At 42.8% G+C, this 20,045-nt stretch overlaps 1 protein-coding gene across 2 annotated transcripts in view; it reads left to right on the top strand.

Annotated features, from left to right (window-relative positions):
• MVB12B (multivesicular body subunit 12B) overlaps positions 1 to 20,045 on the top strand; it is a 177,517-nt gene that overhangs the window by 53,523 nt on the left and 103,949 nt on the right. For both annotated transcript variants that reach the window (XM_053562258.1, XM_053562264.1), the window contains exons 3-4: positions 8,335 to 8,442; positions 13,405 to 13,501. In XM_053562258.1, coding sequence (XP_053418233.1) covers positions 8,335 to 8,442; positions 13,405 to 13,501 — 205 coding nt within the window. The remainder of the gene's footprint in view (positions 1 to 8,334; positions 8,443 to 13,404; positions 13,502 to 20,045) is intronic.

The raw sequence follows: 20,045 nt of genomic DNA, 5'->3' as shown, positions 1-20,045 counted from the left end.
AGATCCCATGCACAAACAAATAGCTGAGAGGTCAGAAATCCAATTCAGAATCTGGATAGCAAATAAGATCGAATTAGAATTCCAAGCAGTAACCCAAAAGATATCTCAAGAATTCAATGAATTCAAGGACCAAATGACGAAAGATTTTGACACATTGAGACAAGAAGTTGTAGCCCTCACAGATCTGAGAAACACAGTAGAATCACTCAGTAACAGAATGGAGCAAGCAGAAGAAAGGATTTCTGACATTGAAAGACAAAGCTTTCGAACGCTCCTAAACTCTCAAAGAGGAAGAGCAATGGAGGGCAAAAACAGATCACTCTCTCAGAGAGCTCTGGGATAATTAAAAAAAAAAAACCAATATTCGTCTTATAGGGATCCCCGAAAGCGACAAAGTGGCTTCACAAGGCACAGAGTCTCTTCCCCATGTGATTATGAAGGAGAACTTTCCAGACTTGCCAAGAGAGTCTGAAATTCAGATAGCAGACAGTTTCAGAACTCCAGCACAACTCAACCCAAATAAGCTATCCCCCAGACACATCATAATCAATTTCACTAAAGTTAATATGAAGAAGAAAATTCTGAAAGCAGCCAGAGGAAAGAAAACCATTACCTACAAGGGGAAGAATATTAGAATAACTGCAGATCTCTCTGCTGAAACCTTTCAAGCTAGAAGAGGATGGTCATCGACTTTTAATCTCCTAAAACAAAATAACTTTCAACCCAGGATCCTGTACCCAGCTAAACTGAGTTTCATTTATGATGGAGAAATTAAATACTTTAATGACATTCACATATTGAAGAAATTTGCCATAACTAAATCAGCTCTCCAGGATATTCTCAGACCTATCCTCCATAAAGACCAGCATAATCCTCCACCACAAAAGTAAACCCACCCAGAAAATTTTGATCAAATTCCAACTTCCACAGTCGCAAAAGGATTAAAAATGTCTGCCGGACTCTCGAAAGGCTTATCAGTATTCTCAATTAATGTGAATGGTTTAAATTGTCCTCTAAAGAGACACAGGTTGGCTGACTAGATACAAAAACTCAAGCCAGATATCTGCTGCATACAAGAATCTCATCTTACATTAAAAGGCAAATATAGAGTCAGGTGAAGGGAAGGTCATCTATACTGCAGGCAAATGGAAAGCAGAAAAAAGCAGGTGTTGCAATCCTATTCGGAGATGGAATAGGCTTTAAACCACCAAAATAAGGAAGGATAAGGATGGACACTTCATATTTGTTAAAGGTAATACTCAATATGATGAGATTTCAATTATTAATATTTATGCACCCAACCAGAATGCACCTTAATTTATAAGAGAAACTTTAACAGACATGAGCAACTTTATTTCCTCCAGTTCCATGGTAGTTGGAGATTTTAACACCCCTGTAGCAGTGATGGATAGATTCTCCAAAAAGAAGCTAAGCAAAGAAATTTTAGATTTAAACTTAACCATTCAACATCTGGACTTAACAGACATCTACAGAACATTACATCCCAACAAAACTGAATACACATTCTTCTCATCAGCCCACGGAACATACTCCAAAATCGACCACATCCTAGACCACAAATCTAGCCTCAGCAAATTAAAAAAAATAGAAATTATTCCTGGCATCTTCTCAGACCATCATGGAATAAAAGTTGAACTCAATAACAACAAGAATCTGCATACTCATACAAAACGTGGAAGCTAAATAACGTTATGCTGAAGGATAGATGGCTTATAGACGAGATTAAGAAGGAAATCACCAAATTTTTGGAACAAAACAACAATGAAGACGCGAATTACCAGAACCTCTGGGATACTGCAAAGGCAGTCCTAAGAGGGAAATTTATAGCACTGCAAGCCTTCCTTAAGAAAATGGAAAGAGAGGAAGTTAATAACTTAATGGGACATCTCAAGCAACTGGAGAAGGAAGAACATTCCAACCCCAAACCCAGCAGAAGAAAAGAAATAACCAAAATCAGAGCAGAATTAAATGAAATTGAAAACAAAAGCAAACAGATCAATAAATCCAAAAGTTGGTTTTTTGAAAACATCAATAAAATAGATAAACCTTTGGCCAACCTAACCAGGAAAACAAGAGTAAAATCTCTAATTTTATCAATCGGAAATGGTAAAGATGAAATAGCAACAGACCCCTCAGAAATTCAAAAAATCATTAACGAATATTACAAGAAACTTTACTCTCAGAAATATGAAAATCTGAAAGAAATCGACCTATACTTAGAAGTACTCCACCTACCAAGACTTAGCCAGAACGAAGTGGAAATGTTGAACAGGCCTATATCAAATTCTGAAATAGCATCAACTATACAAAATCTCCCTAAAAAGAAAAGCCCAGGACCAGATGGCTTTACGTCAGAATTCTACCAAACCTTTAAAGAAGAACTAGTACCTATATTACTAAACCTCTTCAAAATATAGAAAAAGAAGGAATATTACCCAACACATTCTACAAAGCAAACATCACCTTGATCCCCAAACCAGGGAAAGACCCAACAAGAAAAGAAAATTACAGACCAATATCACTAATGAATACTGGTGCAAAAATACTCAATAAGATCCTAACAAACAGAATCCAACAATACATCAAAAAAATTATACACCATGACCAAGTGGGATTTATCCCAGAGTCTCAAGGCTGGTTCAATATACGTAAATCTATAAATGTAATTCAGCACATAAACAAACTAAAAAATAAAGACCATATGATTCTTTCAATTGATGCAGAAAAAGCTTTTGACAATATCCAGGATACCTTCATGATCAGAACACTTAAAAAAATTGGTATAGAAGGGACATTTCTTAAACTAATAGAGGCCATCTACAGCAAACCCACAGCCAATATCGTACTGAATAGAGTTTAATCGAAATCATTTCCACTTAGATCAGGAACCAGGCAAGGTTGCCCACTGTCTCCATTGCTCTTTAACATTGTAATGGAAGTTTTAGCCATTGCAATTAGGGAAGAAAAGGCGATCAAGGGTATCCACATAGGGTCAGAACAGATCAAACTTTCACTCTTCGCAGATGACATGATCGTGTATCTGGAAAATACTAGGGATTCTACTACAAAACTTTTAGAAGTGATCAAGGAATACAGCAATATCTCAGGCTACAAAATCAACACCCATAAATCTGTAGCCTTTATATATACCAACAATAGCCAAGCCGAAAAAACAGTCAAGGACTCTATTCCTTTCACAGTAGTGCCAAAGAAGATGAAATATTTGGGAGCTTATCTAACAAAGGACGTGAAAGATCTCTATAAAGATAACTATGAAACTTTAACAAAAGAAATAGCTGAAGATGTTAACAAATGGAAAAACATACCATGCTCATGGCTGGGAAGAATCAACATTGTTAAAATGTCTATACTACCCAAAGCAATATATAATTTTAACGCAATTCCTATTAAAGCTCCATCTTAAAGATCACATCTTAAAGATCTTGAAAAAATAATACTTCGTTTTATATGGAATCAGAAAAAAACCTTGAATAGCCAAAACATTACTCAGCAATAAAAACAAAGCAAGAGGAATCACACTACCAGACCTGAGACTGTACCATAAATCAATAGTGATCAAAACAGCATGGTACTGACACAAAAACAGAGAAGTAAATGTCTGGAACAGAATAGAGAACCAAGAGATGAATCCAGCTACTTACCGTTATTTAATCTTTGACAAGCCAATTAAAACCATTCGGTGGGGAAAAGATTCCCTGTTTAACAAATGGTGCTGGGTGAACTGGCTGGCGATCTGTAAAAGACTGAAAGTGGACCCACACCTTTCACCATTAACTAAGATAGGCTCTCACTGGATAAAAGATTTAAACTTAAGACATGAAGCTATAAAAATACTTGAAGAAAGTGCAGGGAAAACTCTTGAAGGAATCGGCCTGGGTGAATACTTTATTAGGAGGACTCCCCAGGCAACTGAAGCAGTATCAAAAATACATTACTGGGACCTGATCAAATTAAAAAGTTTCTGCATAGCCACGAACATAGTAAGTAAAGCAAGCAGACAGCCCTCAGAATGGGAGAAAATATTTGTGGATTATACCTCTGATAAAGGTTTAATAACCAGAATCCACAGTGAACTCAAATGTATTAGCAAGAAAAGAACAAGTGATCCCATCTCAGGGTGGGCAAAGGACTTGAAGAGAAACTTCTCTAAAGAAGACATACGCACGATCTACAAACACATGAAAAAAAGCTCATCATCCTTAATCATCAGAGAAATGCAAATCAAAACTACGTTGAGATATCACCTAACTCCAGTAAGATTAGCCCACATAACAAAATCCCCAAACCAGAGATGTTGGCTTGGATGTGGAGAAAAGGGCACCCTTCTACACTGCTGGTGGGAATGCACATTAATTCATTCCTTCTGGAAGGATGTTTGGAGAATACTTAGAGACCTAAAAATACACCTGCCATTCGATCCTATTAATTTCTTTACTAGTTTTATACCCAGAAGACCAAAAATCACAATATGACAAAGACATTTGTATCAGAATGTTTATTGCAGCCTAATTCATAATTGCTAAGTCATGGAAGAAGCCCAAGTGCCCATCGACCCACGAATGGACTAGCAAACTGTGGTACATGTATACCATGGAATATTATGCAGCCTTAAAGAAAGATGGAGACTTTACCTCTTTCATGTTTACGTGGATGGAGCTGGAACATATTCTTCTTAGCAAAGTATCTCAGGAATGGAAGAAAAAGTATCCAATGTACTCAGCCCTACTATGAAGCTAAATTATAGCTTTCACATGAAGGCTATAACCCAACTATAGCACAAGAATATGGGGAAAGGGCCAAGGGTGGAGAAGGGGGGGGGAGGTTGGGGTGGAGAGAAGGTAATGGGTGGAATCACACCTACGGTGCATCTTAGAATGGGTACGGGTGAAACCTACTAAATACAGAATACAAATGTCTACATACAATAACTAAGAAAATGCCATGAAGGCTACGTTGAACAGTTTGATGAGAATATTTCAGATTTTATATGAAACCAGCACACTGTACCCCTTGATTGCACTAATGTACACAGCTGTGATCTAACAACAAAAATAAAATAAAATAAAATAAAGTAAAAAAGATAGCCAGTAGAGTGGGTAGCTGCAGTGTTGAAATGCATATGTGCCTCACACAGTGGGGACATGGAAGGCGATACACTCAGATCAATGGAATAAATCCTGGAAGTTCATCACAAAAACTCTCTGTACCTTGCTTGGGTAGCTGGCCGAGTGTGGCATCTCTGGTCAAAGAGATGACGTGTTCGTCATTACTTCGACAACATCATGCTGGGCCCTGTGCTTGTCCTTGGGAAGCATGTAGTCCAGGCACTAGAGCAGGGGGCTGAACTTGAGTCTCACACATGTTCCTTTGTGGTTGAAAGACCACATTTAGTCCCATAGATTGGCCCTGAGCCCCAGGGGACAGTTGAAGACTTCTGAATTCTGGGGCATCTTGACATCCCTTTAAAGACTTGGTCATATTGGGCCAGATGTCCTCAGTTTTAGTTTAGAATAGGTGGTGCTGTGGTGGGTACTTCTCATGAGCGTCATCTCCGATCACGGTAGTGACCCCCACAGAAAGGACAGCGTTTCCACTTTGCAGAGGAGGATGGGACTTGCTTAAGCCACTGGGTCCAAGTCCGGGCCTCTAGATCCAGCTGCCTCCACCCCACGTGGAATGTTTGGTCCCACACCCAACACGCTACCAACCCTCCAGCCTTCCCAACCCTGGGACCTGGGCTGGCCACTGAATAGTAAGCTCATGGGCACGGTCAGGGCCTGGGGCTCTTCTCCCACTGCAGCTGCAGCCACTGACTTCACGGATCTTTCATCTTGTAGATCATTAGCTCCCTTGACTTGGGATGGGAAGAATATAGGTTACTAAATGCGAATCAATATAACCTTTAAAAAAATGTATGTTACTAAGCACCTTTCTGTGACTGGGTTGGAAAGAAGCTTCTGGGTACATCTTACTGCTGTAGGGAAGGTGGGTGAGAATGGCTGCCTCATTCCACTAGGGCCATTTCCTCTGTGCTCCTGGGGAGGCAGGACCCAGCTGTCTCACTCATCGCCCAGTTCCTTGGGGCCATCCATCCCCAAACTGTCCAGCCATGGGGCCAGGCTTCTGGAGCCTTTCCTGGGGGGTTGGGAAAATTCTCTCTCTCCTCTCCCTCTTGTCCTCCCATTTTGGGCCTTTGGTTGTGCCTTTTCCAGGCTTCTCAGACCTGGGTTGGAGGGCTCTAACTGCCGGACACAGAGGCCAGGCCTACATCACAGACTTTGCCAATTACGTTTTTACATCAAAGTGTCTTCTTAACTCGGGAAATCCTAGCAGTGGGGCAGGTGAAGAGAGACCTTGGAGGTGATCTTGGTTTAGAATGCCCCCCACCTCCAGGGGGGTGTGCAGAGATCCAGGAGAGCCCTTGGGACTCCCTTCCTTCCCAGCGGAGCATTAAAGACACAGCTGCCTCCAGGCATCCTGTGCGCACTCTACAGACAGTCTCTATTTTTCAAGTTTATCAGAAATGATGCCTTTATAATACAAAGACTGTGTGGTTTCCCTATTCCCATGCTCTTAAAGTATCTTTTAGTTTTGCATTTTAATGATTCTGAAACTGGGATGCATCTTAAAGTAGATGTGTACCTGTGTGTGTGCGTGAAAGAGAGAGAGAGAGGAAGACAAGGGGCGTTCCGTAAGTTCATGCTGAGTTCCCAAGTGACTGCATCCTTGAATTGAGGAAACACAGTAAAAAGTATAGTCTGGGAGTCAAAACTTTTTCAATACGTGGAATCCATGGGAGCAAATAAGCCAAAGGGGTCCTTGGTGGTGGAGAAGCTGAGACCACTGCCTTAAACCTCCTGTTCACCTAGAATCTTTATGTGTGACTCACGGGGGGAAATGCTGATGAGGCTGCTCCACAGTCTGTGTATTTCTTTCTGTGGGGGTGACACACTTGGGGCAAACCATTCCTGAAATTACCCCCGTACCATTCCTCCCTCAGGTCAGGTCACGTGTATTTGTATGTTCAGATAAGGACCTTCCTTTTCCCTTGTTATAAAACATTCACAAGTTTATGATTATTTGGTTTGAAAGGTGAGATCTTCCTTTTGCCCACTGGCCTTTTGGCTTTTATGAGGCTGTGGGCCCTGGGGATGTGGACCTGGGAATGTCCTGGGGTCCCAGCCCAGGCACAGTGGTCAGAGGTTGGGCCCTGTCCTGCAGGGAGGGGCTGACCAGGACGCTTCCACAGTTTGTCCCAGTGGTCAGGAGCTTGTCAGATTAGATCACGTGCCAGGGTCTAAAGCTCAGAGGGACACCCCAGAAGTCAGCAGGTAGCCGTGTGAAGTCCCTCAGTCTCCCTGGGTTCCCCACTCATGGTGCCAGCAACGGGAGACATGGTGCCCTCCCAGGGACGCTGAGTGGGAAAGCAGACTAGCCGCCCACAACGCAGTCTGCAGGCTGTGGGAGGAAAGCACCACTGTCCTCCAGCCTGTCCCTCCTCTGCAGGGGCCTGTGAGCCTCTCCCACAAAGCGAGACCCTTTATGCCAGTGTCGCTAACCCCAGCACAGCACACAGGGGACTCACAGCAGGGCCAGCTCCTCCCTCAGACCTTTCTCAGAGAAGAATTTCCACAGCTGTGCACGAGAAAATGGCTTCTTTGTGAGATTAGAAACAAGGAACTGAGTCTTTCATTTCTCTGTCAGGATCTAGTTTCTGACCTTGAATACCACACTCAGGGCTTGTACCAAGAAGAGGCAGGTGGACTCCCTGCCCCAGTAGAGTCCCGTGGAGGAGAGAGCCTGGCGTCCCAGGCCCAAAGGCAAGAGGCTGTCAATGTGGCCACAGGCGCCCATCTCACCCAAGGCAAGGGGCTGTCAGTGTGGCCACAGGCGTCCATCTCAGGTGTCGTTTCACACCCCATGCGCTTCTTTCTTCGCCCTGCACCATCCCCCGTGTTAGGTGGTAATGAGCAACTTAATGTGCTGACTTACCCGGTCCCTTCTTGGTCCATTATGACAAAAGTTGCTCTTTTCTCATTAGAACCATTTTTGTCAGGGTGTCTTTAATCAGTGGCTTCCCCAGGGACAGTATTTTTAGAAGTTGTATTTTTCACACTCTCCCTTTTTCCCCTATTGGAAGTTCTCGTCCCTGTGCCTGGTGAAACCAACTAATGAGATGCCGTGAGAGTCTGGGCCCGTGTTAATTGGGCCGGGCTTGGAAAGGAGCAGCTCAGGCACCTTCAGCTCCGCCTTGCCTCACCTGCCACCCTCTTCTCTGTCTCTTCCGTGTAGGTTGCACAGACGGCAGATGGTGTGGATGCTGACCTCTGGAAAGACGGCCTATTTAAATCCAAGGTTACCAGATACCTGTGTTTCACAAGATCATTTTCCAAAGAAAATGTAAGTCCAGTCGTGGTTTCCGTTTGCTGAATGAGCACAAGTAATTTACATTCCTGTGTGGAATTTCCTCAGTTTTTTTTGTTGTGGTTTATTTTCATTGCCATATTAATGTATCTGTGGTTTTAGTGAACAGGGTAGAATCAGCAGCTAGTGCTGTGTTTCATTTATTAACAGTATTATTAGCCACGTACCCAAGTGTACAGTGAATTCCATTAAAATGTGTTCTCAAAAGGAAGCCAGGAAATTTCTCTCACAGCTCTCATTTGCCTACCTTGCCTCTAAGCAACAAATTACAGGGTGGTATGGATGTGAGCATTTTCTAGAGGAGCTGGATTTAGTGCTGGCCAACAAAGGCAGCGTGGTTCAAAGGCGGTCCCCCACCCCCGCCCCGTGCTCAGACACGGCCTTGTTTCCAAAGCGACTGTTTCCTTCTCTGCCCATCTCTCTGTGACATATCACATTTTATTATTTTTATAGGTAGGTAGCCACTTGTATAGATTTCTCTTAGTGTGCTGCTTTTTAATACTTGTATCCATAAATTAGGAAACTTAAAAGACATCTACTGAGGCTTTTCCAATAAGGTGTTTTAATGGGTGGCTGAGGAAGCAGGGAAGAAGCTTCAGTGAGTATCTGTTGTGTGTAAGACCTGCTCAGGGCGCTCCGCACATGGGTCTTCCCCAGCCTCAGGTGGCCTCTCCGGGTACCACCTCCTTCCCACTGATGAAGGCTCTGAGATCTGCGCTTAACATGCCACTCACGGCCACCTGTCTGCCCTAATCACAAACTTGGAACCGTTCAGATTTCCATTTTCAGGGCTGATACTTTATTTTTGGCTTGAACGTTATTGTCTCTTTCTAATGCAAATATTCACTTTCATAAGTGATTTTATTTTATTTTTATAAGTTCTATTATAGCAGTAGTACATGTTTGTGGTTAAACAAACAGACAAACAGACCAAAACCACAACTTCAAACATCCTCATTAGAAAGTATAAAGGGGAAGAGCCCCAGTCCTCCTCTTCATCACAGTGTCCCTCCGGCCCAGGGTGCGGTCACCAGGTCCTCAGGTATCCCCCAGTGTGGCCTGAGCATGGACCATCACCAGGCTCCCTGGCTTGCACGCTCCTTCACTGCCCATTTCTGTTGTGTGTTAATAATTCTTGGCTAGGAGAATTATTCTGAACATAGGACTAGGAGAGAAGTCACTGCTTTAATTCTGTCCTCCATTAATAGGAGGAGAGAAGTGCCCCTTGTAAAGTACAGAGTTTGTAGCGGAGTCGGGGATGTCCTAGCACTAAACTAGATTCCCACTAAGTGGGAATCTTATCCATACAGGCCCTTGAATGCACATTAAATACCATGAAGGTGGCAGATGAGCCTGCACTGCAGACTTCGGTACTACAAGCTTGGAATGAATCTGCACAGGTCCCTGGGCTCACTGTGCAGACACCAAGGAGCAGGGCCGAAGGCTGCATTGCCTTCCAGACATGGGCCCCCCCTCCTTCGCACCTGCACCCACGTAGCACCCTCTTCCAGTCCCTGTGTCCCTGGAACATACCTAAACTCTTTTTGAGACTGTTCTTATTTTTAGCTTTTGTCACCTCTGTCTGTCCACTGCTTGCCACTTTCTGCAGAAGGTCGTCCAGCTGTCAGAAGGGACTCCCAAGGGTTTGAACAAACTCCTGTTTACACTCTCTTTTCATGCAATGTCTCCTGGTATTCCTTCTTGATCTCTACTCAAACCTTCATCTTCTTGACCAAAGAGGCATCAGTTAAAATGGCCTCAGAGGACAGCCACAATTTTTGTGATCATTTTTGATTTTTGGCTTTTTGTTGCATTTTCCTCCCAAGGCTTTGGGGGTATTGATTCTTTAGGACAGAAGAGTCCCTGCACCCCTTTGAGTGGGAACCGTGAGGTCTGAACATGACAAAGAGAAGTGGCTGGGGCTTTTCAGTATTAGGTATCATGGGTGAGTGTACCCATGGGTGTGATGAAGGGATGTAAGAGGACTCGGGCAGTGGGAGAAACCTCTGGTTCACTTTTGAAGCAGTGTGGGAAACGGGCATTTTGTTTTCAGAAAAAGGATGAATGGGTCTGATAAGTGGGATCCAAACTATTGAGTTCAAGTGGGTGGCGGGAGCCCTCTTGCCAGCTGTGGGTAGAGTAGGAATCAGGCATCTTTTAACCCATTACAGCCAGTCTGCCTTGGCCCTGCATTCTGAACCAAGACTTTGCAGAGCATAATTTTTTACAACCATAAAGGAGAGATGTGGGATCTCAAGACTGGACAGATTCTTAATTAGGTGACTTGAGACTCCCAACGTAGGAGTTTGGAGATACTCCTTTGGAACCTAAATGTCTTTCCCCCAATAATGTTATTAATATAGAAAGCAGCTTTGGAGTGACATTGCTTCCTGGGGAAGGATCGAGATTAATTGCACTTTTCATGCCCTGTACTTTCTGCATTACCTGTAATAATAATGTACATAGATTAGGTAGGGAGGATATTAAACAGAAGGATTTATGAACATTTGAATATTAAGTTGGTTATCTGTGGCTACCTTAAATGCAAGGTTGTCAGAAATAATTACAGTATACTAGCAAATACTGGCTACCAAAGACAATATAAATACCCCTGAGTCAGTGCATATTGGGCTTTCGGCATGAATCATTTGCTCAACAAGGATTGGGAATACGTTCTTCATATTTATGAGAAGGAAATGAAAGAGAGCATGGGTGGGGGAGGGGAGAGGAACGGGCAGAATTAACGGTGTCACAGACCTACTGTATCAAGCCTAGTATGGCATCAGCCCCATGCAAGGAAGGACCGCACTCGCGCCTGTGGGAGCTCTGGTAGTACAGCCTCCATTTTGTATGCATGGGAGGGATTTGCCATGTTTTTTTTTTTTTTTTTTTTTTAATGGCTGCACTGCTGATGTTCTGGTTTTATGATCAGGGACATTTGTAGAGAGTGTGGAGGGCGAGGTCGCTAAGTGGTTTGCAGTTGACTTCTGTAAAACCCAATGTGTCAAGTAAAAGACGTTTGAGAGGGATATTGATGAATGCCCATCCATCTACAGGGCAGGAAAACATGCCCAGTTGTTAATTTCTCAATGCAGAAAGCAGGGATGACATGGAAAAACAACTACCATGAAAAAAAATTATGATAGATTAGATCAGGCAATTCTGAAAGCAGCGGATGTTTGTGCGTCAGGGTAACAGTCCAAACCCTTCCTATGCAGTCAGAGGTTCATTCCGCATCTGGGAGGATTCCTCTTTACACTTGCTGTGCTGCCCTGGACATTGTCTTCCCGTGACCCGGCCACCTGAAATGTCATAATATTAAATTATGGACAAATATGATAGAAATGGTTTCGTGATGGCTGTGCCATAAGAACAATGGTCCTACGTTACGCTTGCCTCCTTGACCTTCCTAGTTAAGTTCTAAGAATTTATTTCATTTGTATACTTTGGATTCATAATGTATTAAATATGTTTTCAAAATTTGTATTGATATAGTTTAGATTTGCCATCTAAGCAAATCCAATTTGATTTCTGACTCTTAAGTGGGCCCCCCAGGTGAAACATCTACCAAAAAAATTAATTTATTCAGCCCATAATTATCGAGCACCTACCGTATAGCAAAAACTATGCTAAGCTTGTATTTTCAATAAGAACAGATATTTTTGGTCCTCATAGTTCTTAAACTTTAGTGGGGAGATAGATACTAAACATATCATCTCACAAATATACAATTATAAATTGATATGAAGGAAACGAGAGTGGCAAGAAGGAATTTAGCAGTTTGGATGATAAGAATTCCTCGCTGCATTTTCAGTTTTCGGAGATGTTGTGGGGTTGGCACTGCACAGGTGGAGGTGGGGAGGGTGGTCTCAGCTCTCCATCCATAGAGATGGAAATAAACGCCGTGAGAAGTCACTGCCAAGGGCAGAGACTGACCCAGCAGATGGAAAAAAAGTAAACTGAAAGTTCATGCTGGGCTTCAGGAATGAAACTCTTCGGGAAAATGGGTGTGCAAATGCGTCGCTAGTATCCTAACAGGAGAGATTTGGGATTGGAACCCATAATTCTTTCCTTAACTGGCTCTTGACTACAGAAAGGGGGAACTAAGCTGCAAACTACTCTGAAGATTGTAATGAAATCTCCAAGGAAGCTCCACATATTTAAGTTGTAGGATAGATACCTTTTGAGCCTGTTTCCAAATTGAAATGTAGGCTTGCAAGTGTTGGTGTGTTTGCAGAGAATTCTCTCTCACAATTACAGTGGTGTACTGTCTTCGAAAGATATTTTTATACCATTTACAGAAACTGCGCACTGTGGACCCCATATACACCACTAAATAGAAACTTTAGGAGGCCCTTGTGCGTGTCATTTTAGAAGATGTGTAATATTGAGGCAGCAGGCTTTCACTCTGTATTAGTTTATGATTCTTGGGATTTTGCGAAATGTATCTAGCAGCTAAATTGTGTTTCAGTATGTAGACTGACTGTCACTTAGGGGAGAGATAGATACTTGGTATCTATCTTAGATGGTTCCTCGATAGGGTTAGAGATGTAGCTCTACTCCTGTAGTGAGTGCCCCAGGAATTTGCTCTTTCTAAAATCGACTGTCCCTAAGAGCTGATGCTCAGGGCTGAGTGACAGCCTGGTCCCAGGGCTTGTGTGCACAGCTGCCCCCTGCTGGGTAATGTCTCCTGGGTTGCACAGATGAGCCAATATCTGAGTGAGTGGCTTTGAGCTTCCACAGATCACACTCCTTCCCAAGACCCCCTAAGTCCCTGTATAACCATCAGGGAACATTAAGTGTCCTCTAGTCTAATTAACCTGCTGTCATGAATTTGCACGAGTCATTGTGTTAAATATGCATCTCGAAGCCAATATGGCAACCCTCCCCTAGGCTTGTTCAGGTTAATAGTCTGTATCTCTTTTCTTTCTTCCCAAGAGCCATTTGGGGAACGTGTTAGTGGACATGAAGCTCATCGACATCAAGGACACGCTGCCCGTGGGCTTCATCCCCATTCAGGAGACGGTGGACACACGTGAGTCATCCTTGAGTATCACTCAAGTTTTCTTCCTCCCGGCATATTTGTAGATACTTTTTACATGCATTTTCTTCAGAAACATTTTAGGAGGCCTTACTGTCTGCCCACCAATTAAGAAACCCTTCTGCGTTTGGCACGTGTCCAGTCGGGTTCTCCTGGGAGTTTGCAGAGTATTCTGGGGGACAGCATGTAAAAGGAGCAGAACGTCCCTTTCTTGTAGAGCGGCACGAGAAACGGGATGGCGCGACCGGCTATCGTTAGTTAGTCCTTAGTCCTTCCTCTGGGGGTTTGGAAGCCAAGCTTGGCAAAAGACCCACAAAAGGGGAAAGAAAAAAAAAAGACGTCCAGGAAATACTATGCACAAGTACAATAATGTGCCTGTTTTTGTCCCTGAAAGCCAACAAGAGAAGTGAGAACCAGAAAAACTGCAGTTTAGAGTACACGAGATTCTAAGTTGACCAACTTATTCCGACCTGCTGCAAGGCTGAGCAGAAGCGACTCGCTGATGAGTCGGAAGCTTCTTCAGGACACTGGAGCGCTCAAGGTTCCTGCCCTGAACGTCAGTTGTTAAGTTTTGCTGGAAAACCTCTGAGTAGTTGAGCCTCCTCATTTTTATATAATGTAGCTTGTAATATTTTTAATTATCTGTCAGCCTCAATGGTGCCTCCATGGTGAGGCAGTGAATAAAAAACAAATACAGAGAATCTTCTTCACGACACACAGTTCATTTATAAAACTCTGTCTCCTATTCTTTGCCATCTACACTTATTTTCTTGTAGCCCCATTTGGACCCGCTATTTTTTGCTTTCTTTCTAGCATTTTATGTAGACCAGAGTTTTCATACCTAGTAGAACCCACACAACTGTTGTTTTAATAAGCAAGTAGCTCCCATGGTGTAGCTCAGTGTATTTTCTTGATGCCGTCCCTACATTTGCACGTTGGATGGCTTTTGTGGTTTATTACTGTATGCATTAACTAATAATTATAACGGCTGATGCTTAGCATGTATTTCCTATATGCCAGCCCCTGTGATAAATGCTTTACATGCCTGATTTCATGTAATCTTCGGAAGACCCTTCTTTAGCGATAGGTATTATTATGCCCATTTTTCATATGAGAAAAATGAGGCACAGTAACTATGTAAGGATTAAAGAACTTAGCCAAAGTCACACATCTAGAACTGGGACACATACACAAATGTGACTCCAGCCACACTTTCAGCCACAGTGCCACCCTGGAAGAATGTGTGTATAATGAGCACCTTTTACAGGTGAACTTTGTATATTTATGTGAAGAGTTTTTTGGTAATAGCTTTGTTAAGATATAATTCTCATACCATATAATTTGCCCATTTAAAGTACACAGTTCAGTATATTTTAGTATATTCATGGAGTGTAGAACCATTCATGCAATCAATTTTAGCTCATTGTTATCACCCCCAAAAGAAACCCTGTAACCATTAATCGTCACCCACCATTTCTGCACAGCCCTCATCTCCCCACCCCCCCACCCCCAGCCCTAGCAACCACTAATCTACCTCCTGTGTAAATAGGCCTTTTCTGGACATTTCATATACGTGGAATCATATAATAATGATATTTTGTGACTGGCTTCTCCCACTCAGAATAATGTTTCCAAAGTCTGTCCGTGTATTAGAACTTGATTCCTGCAGATCACCTCCTGTTATGTGGATATACCACATTTGGTTTATCTAGCCAACTGATACATATTTGGATTGTTTCCACTTTTTGACTATTATGAATAATGCTGCTATGAACATCCATGTACAAGTTTTCATGCAGACACATTTTTATTTCTCTTGAGCATATAGTTCGGCACAGAATTGCTCAGTTATACAATAACTGAGTGTTTCTGGGGAGCTATTGAACTATTTTTCAAAGGAGCTGTACTATTTTACATTCCTGTAAGTGGTGTGTGCAAGTTCCAGTTTCTCCACATCTCCAACACTTGTTATTATCTGCTTCTTGAGGTTAGTCATCTTAGTATATGTGAAGTGGTGTCTCTTTGTGGTTTTACTTTGCATTTCCCTCATGGCTGGTGATGCCGTACATCTTTTTATGTACTTGTTGACCATTTGTATATCTCCTCTGGAGAAATATCTATTCTTACCCTTTGCATGTTTTATAATTGGATTGATTGTCTTTTTATTATTGAGTTGTAAAACTATTTTATAATATATTCTAGATATAAGTCCCTTATCAGATATGTGATTTGTAACAATATTCTCCCATTCTGTGAGATTTCTTTTCTCTTGATGATGTCCTTTGGAACGCAAAAGTTTTTTGTTTTGGGTGGTGCCTGTAGCTCAAAGGTGGTGGGTTCAAACCCAGCCCCAGCCAAAAACTGCAAAAAAAAAAAAAAAAAAGTTTTTCTTTTTGATGGAGTTTCACTTATCTACTTTTTCCCTTTGTTGATTGTGATTTTAGTGTCACATTTAAGAAACCCCTGCCTAATTTAAGGTCCCCGAGATTAATGCCTATATTTTCTTCTAGGAGTTTTATAGTTTAGCTCTTACACTTAATGTCTTTGATCCATTTTGAGTTAATTTTGTGTATGATGTGAGGTAGGGTCCAACTTTATTCTATTACATGTGAATATCCAGTTGTCTTCTTAGCACCATTTGTTGAAAAGGCTGTTCTTGCCTCTAGTGAACTGTCTTGTCATCCTTGTGAAAAATCAGTTGAGCGTAAATGTGATGGTTTGTGAGCTCTCATCTCTCTGTGTTTTCCCTGTGCAGGTACCACACAGTCGTGATCACTACGGCTTTGAAGCAAGTTTTGAAATTAGAAAGTATGAGTTCTCCAACTTTGTTCTTTTTCAAGATTGTTTTGACTATTCTGGGTCACTTGAATTGCCCTATAATTTTAGGATTAGCTTGTCAATTTTTACAACGAAGCCAGCTGGGATTTTGATAGAAATGGTGTCAAATCTGTAGATCGGTTTGTGAATGTATGGATTTTGAATAATTGTCCTTGTGATAAGTTTCCAAGTGCTTGAGGCTATTGGGTCATAGGTCATCTAGGGTCTGCCCCCAACCTTCCTTTCCAAACATATTTCTTTTCTTTTTTTTAATTTTTATTTATTTTTTGCAGTTTTTGGCCAAGGCTGGGTTTGAACCCGCCACCTCCGGCATATGGGGCCGGCGCCCTACTCCTTGAACCAAACATATTTCTTATCCTCAGACACCTTGTACTTCACTGAAACCAAGACCCTCAGTCTGCCCACCTCATGCTCCTTTCTTTTCTGGGTGTTTGCTTTGCTGGCTTCCCTGCCTGACATGTCCTTTGCTTCTATTCCAAATGTCCATCCCGTGTCTTTAAAGGATGAGCTTCAGTGCCTCCACCTGCATGAAACAGTCTCTGCTCCTAGATTTTGGTTTCTCTCCACAGACAGGCAGCTAGGACTGATCAATGCTTCATGTAGGCCAAGCACTGCAGGCTCCAGGGCATGAGGATGAGTACGACACTGGCCCTTCCCTCAAGGAGCAGAGTCTGGCATGCAGCCTGCATCTGCCAGGGCGGAACTGCTTTCCCGTCTAACCAGATGGGCCGGCCTGGTCTGCCTTCTGTCCCGCTTTGCAGTGCGACTGGCATAGTGCACATTTAGGTGGAAGTGAAGTGAACAAATGCAAGTCATGGTGGTGGGAAGCTGAAAAGAGTGCTCAGTTCTGCCCCCAAATTTCCATTTTTACCCCTGTTAGGACAAACTGCAGCTTGGAGCGATGGGAGGAACTTGGGCTCTGGAGTCAGATTCATCTGCTACTGTGTCTGCTCTACCACTGAGAACTGTGGGCCCTGGGTGCTTACCTCACCCTGTGGGCCTCGGTTTCTTCATCTGTCAGATGGGGGAAATATTGCCTACCTCAGAATGGCTTCAACTTGCAGTTTAGCCATTTATATGTTTTCTGAATCCTCTTGCTACTTGCCTCTGTACTGAGGCAAGATCCCATGTCTGACGCGTCTTTGAATCACCTAAGGTACCTACATGTGCAGCGCCTTGCTTATAGGATGGCCTGTAGGAAGATAAGCTTTATAACTCTCTGTTTCCAGATTAATATCTACAAATACCAATTCACAGTGCCACTAATGATACAGGCTTATACTTGTTTATACTCCACAGGTCTGCCAGCGTAGGTTTTCAATTTTTTTCAATTTTTTCAATTTTTTTATTTCCTATTTTACTATTTCAGTGTTCGTTTCACTATTTTTAGCAAGACCGAACATTTTTACAAGTGCTTCCTACTTTTGCTTATTCTTACGTGAATTTTCTACTTAAGATCATCTAAAATTGACTTACAGACTCGTATTAATTTCCGACCTTTCCCCTGTGTTTTTCGTAGTTTTAAAATTTATATTGTTCATTTTTGACAATTAATTGACTTGTAATTTCTTTATATTGATGGACTGTACAGCCAAACCACAAGGGATCCCCATTCTGCCTTTTCTCCCAGTTTGTTGAACCAGTTAAGTGAGGAGAGCCAGGCTGAGCCGGGCTTGTGGTCTGGCTGCTGGGGCCCCCCTGGCCCTGCTCGGGCAGCTTCTACTGTGGCAGTAGGAGTGTATCAGTTACCGTCCTGTCCCGGACATTCTGAGGCCAGGTCCTGAGCTGTCGGTCAGGTGCCTTACCACACAGGACAGGGGTCATTTGCTGGGTTCTTTACCCAGGGGATAGGAGAGCCCAAGCTGACCAGGTCAACTTTCTGGTCAGCTCTATATCATTTGAGAATATTTAAGGCCCTCATTTTATAAAGTCAGCCCAAAAGATGAGACTCCCGTAATTAATGTAAAATACAGTCTGTTGTAATCCTTACAGCACAGAGAACCTGGAAGACTGTTTTAGTAAAGTGCTGTGTACTTTCTCTGTGTTCATTAGCATGACTGAACACATTTCTCTTGCATATGTGTAGTGTGTTTACTTAAAATTAGGTCTGCCTAAGCACGTGCGATTAGTGGCTCCTTCTCCCACCCCAAGTTTGTGAAGGTGGAGGAATGGAGTACATTAGTTTAGTTTTCAGAAAAGTCTCACCTTTTAGATGTTTTCAAAGGCTGATCTTATCAGTTAACAGTTTTCGAAGGTGCAGGGTTGCTGTGGACCCGCCCCCACCCCCCCCAAACTCTCCAATCAGTCCCTGCTTGTCAGGCAGTGCTGGGGGCTGGGTTCAGAACACTGTTACTCACAGCTTGCAGACCTGGTCTAGCCCTCAGTTTCTGTACCTGGAAAAAGAACCCACAAAACTGTGTGCCTCCTTAAAAACACCCCCCCTCCAAATAATAACAAAAGAATTCCGCTGATTCTGTCTCTCCCCCACTCCCCCTACCCCTGGAGCTTACAGGCAGGACTGTGCCCACCCCTCTCTGAATGCGCTATTGAGAATGGTTATTTCCTAACTCAGAACTGAAGGGTCTTGGAAATTAATACCAACATAGCCCTAAATTGTGTGCTAGAAGCTTACTTGTAACACTGACACTAAGATCCCGCATAGCTGTTCTTGATTGAGCACCTACTGTGTGCCAGGCCCTGGGCTGAGTCATAGGGGGATCCACCCCGCATCCCTATGGGATGGTCTCATTAGCTCCCTTTTACAGATAATGAAACCAAGGCTCAGAGAAATCAAGTAACTTGCCTAAGGTCACAGTGCCAGAAAATGGCAGACTTGGGATTTCAAGCCAGATCAATCTGATTCATGTATTGAGTGGCTGCAGTTGGTTGAAACTTATGTTTAAAAGCATAAACAAATAAACCAAATGCCCTTCATTCAGTCACCCATGGAGGTAGCTAGGGCACCAACACATTACTCTAAGGCTTGATAGTTAAGAGAAAAGAATTGTGTACATATCCTTCCTCCCCTGTACAAAGCCTGTTTCAGGGAGACCAAACAGTTGATGAAGAAATGTATTCTCTATATAGAAGGATTCCAGCTAATAAATGCAGAAGGAATGACAGAATTAGAAAATCACCATTTTGAAACCTCTTATAAAATATGGATCTTAGCGACAGTCACCAAGGGACAAGAAAACTGCTCAGAGGATAGCAGTTGGGGAGCTGCGTGACTGAGGTCCCCAGCTGGGCAGACACTATGGAGACCTGTGGGCTGCCCCATGCAGCACCATAGGAAGAACACATGCCTCCTGGGAAGCATTTGTGCCTAAAACACCTACCCTGGGTCTAATGGAGCCTTTAGCTCTGTCAGTTTACAGGAATCACAGGGGAATGGGCCAATTTCTCCAACCTTTCAGTGCCCCAGAGAAGGGAGCAGGGAGAGGTTGTGAGAGAGAAAATGGACTCAGAAACCTGACACCCAGTGCAGTGCCCTGAGGTCTGTCGTGGAGCTTGATCCAGATAGGATGGAGACTGTGTATTGGAGGATATCAGGGAAGATTATTCATTTTGTTATGAATGGTAATAGCATGGTGGTCATGTTAAAAAAAAAAAAAAGTACCAGTCCTAGGTGCCTACTGAGATATTGAGGATGACATGACACGGTACTGGGGATTCATTTTAAATATTCGGTAAAACTGTA

Source organism: Nycticebus coucang, chromosome 2, assembly GCF_027406575.1.
Source record: "Nycticebus coucang isolate mNycCou1 chromosome 2, mNycCou1.pri, whole genome shotgun sequence".
NCBI lineage: Eukaryota > Metazoa > Chordata > Mammalia > Primates > Lorisidae > Nycticebus > Nycticebus coucang.
Note: the sequence above shows the minus strand (reverse complement) of the source record. Positions and strands in the feature narration are given on the sequence as shown.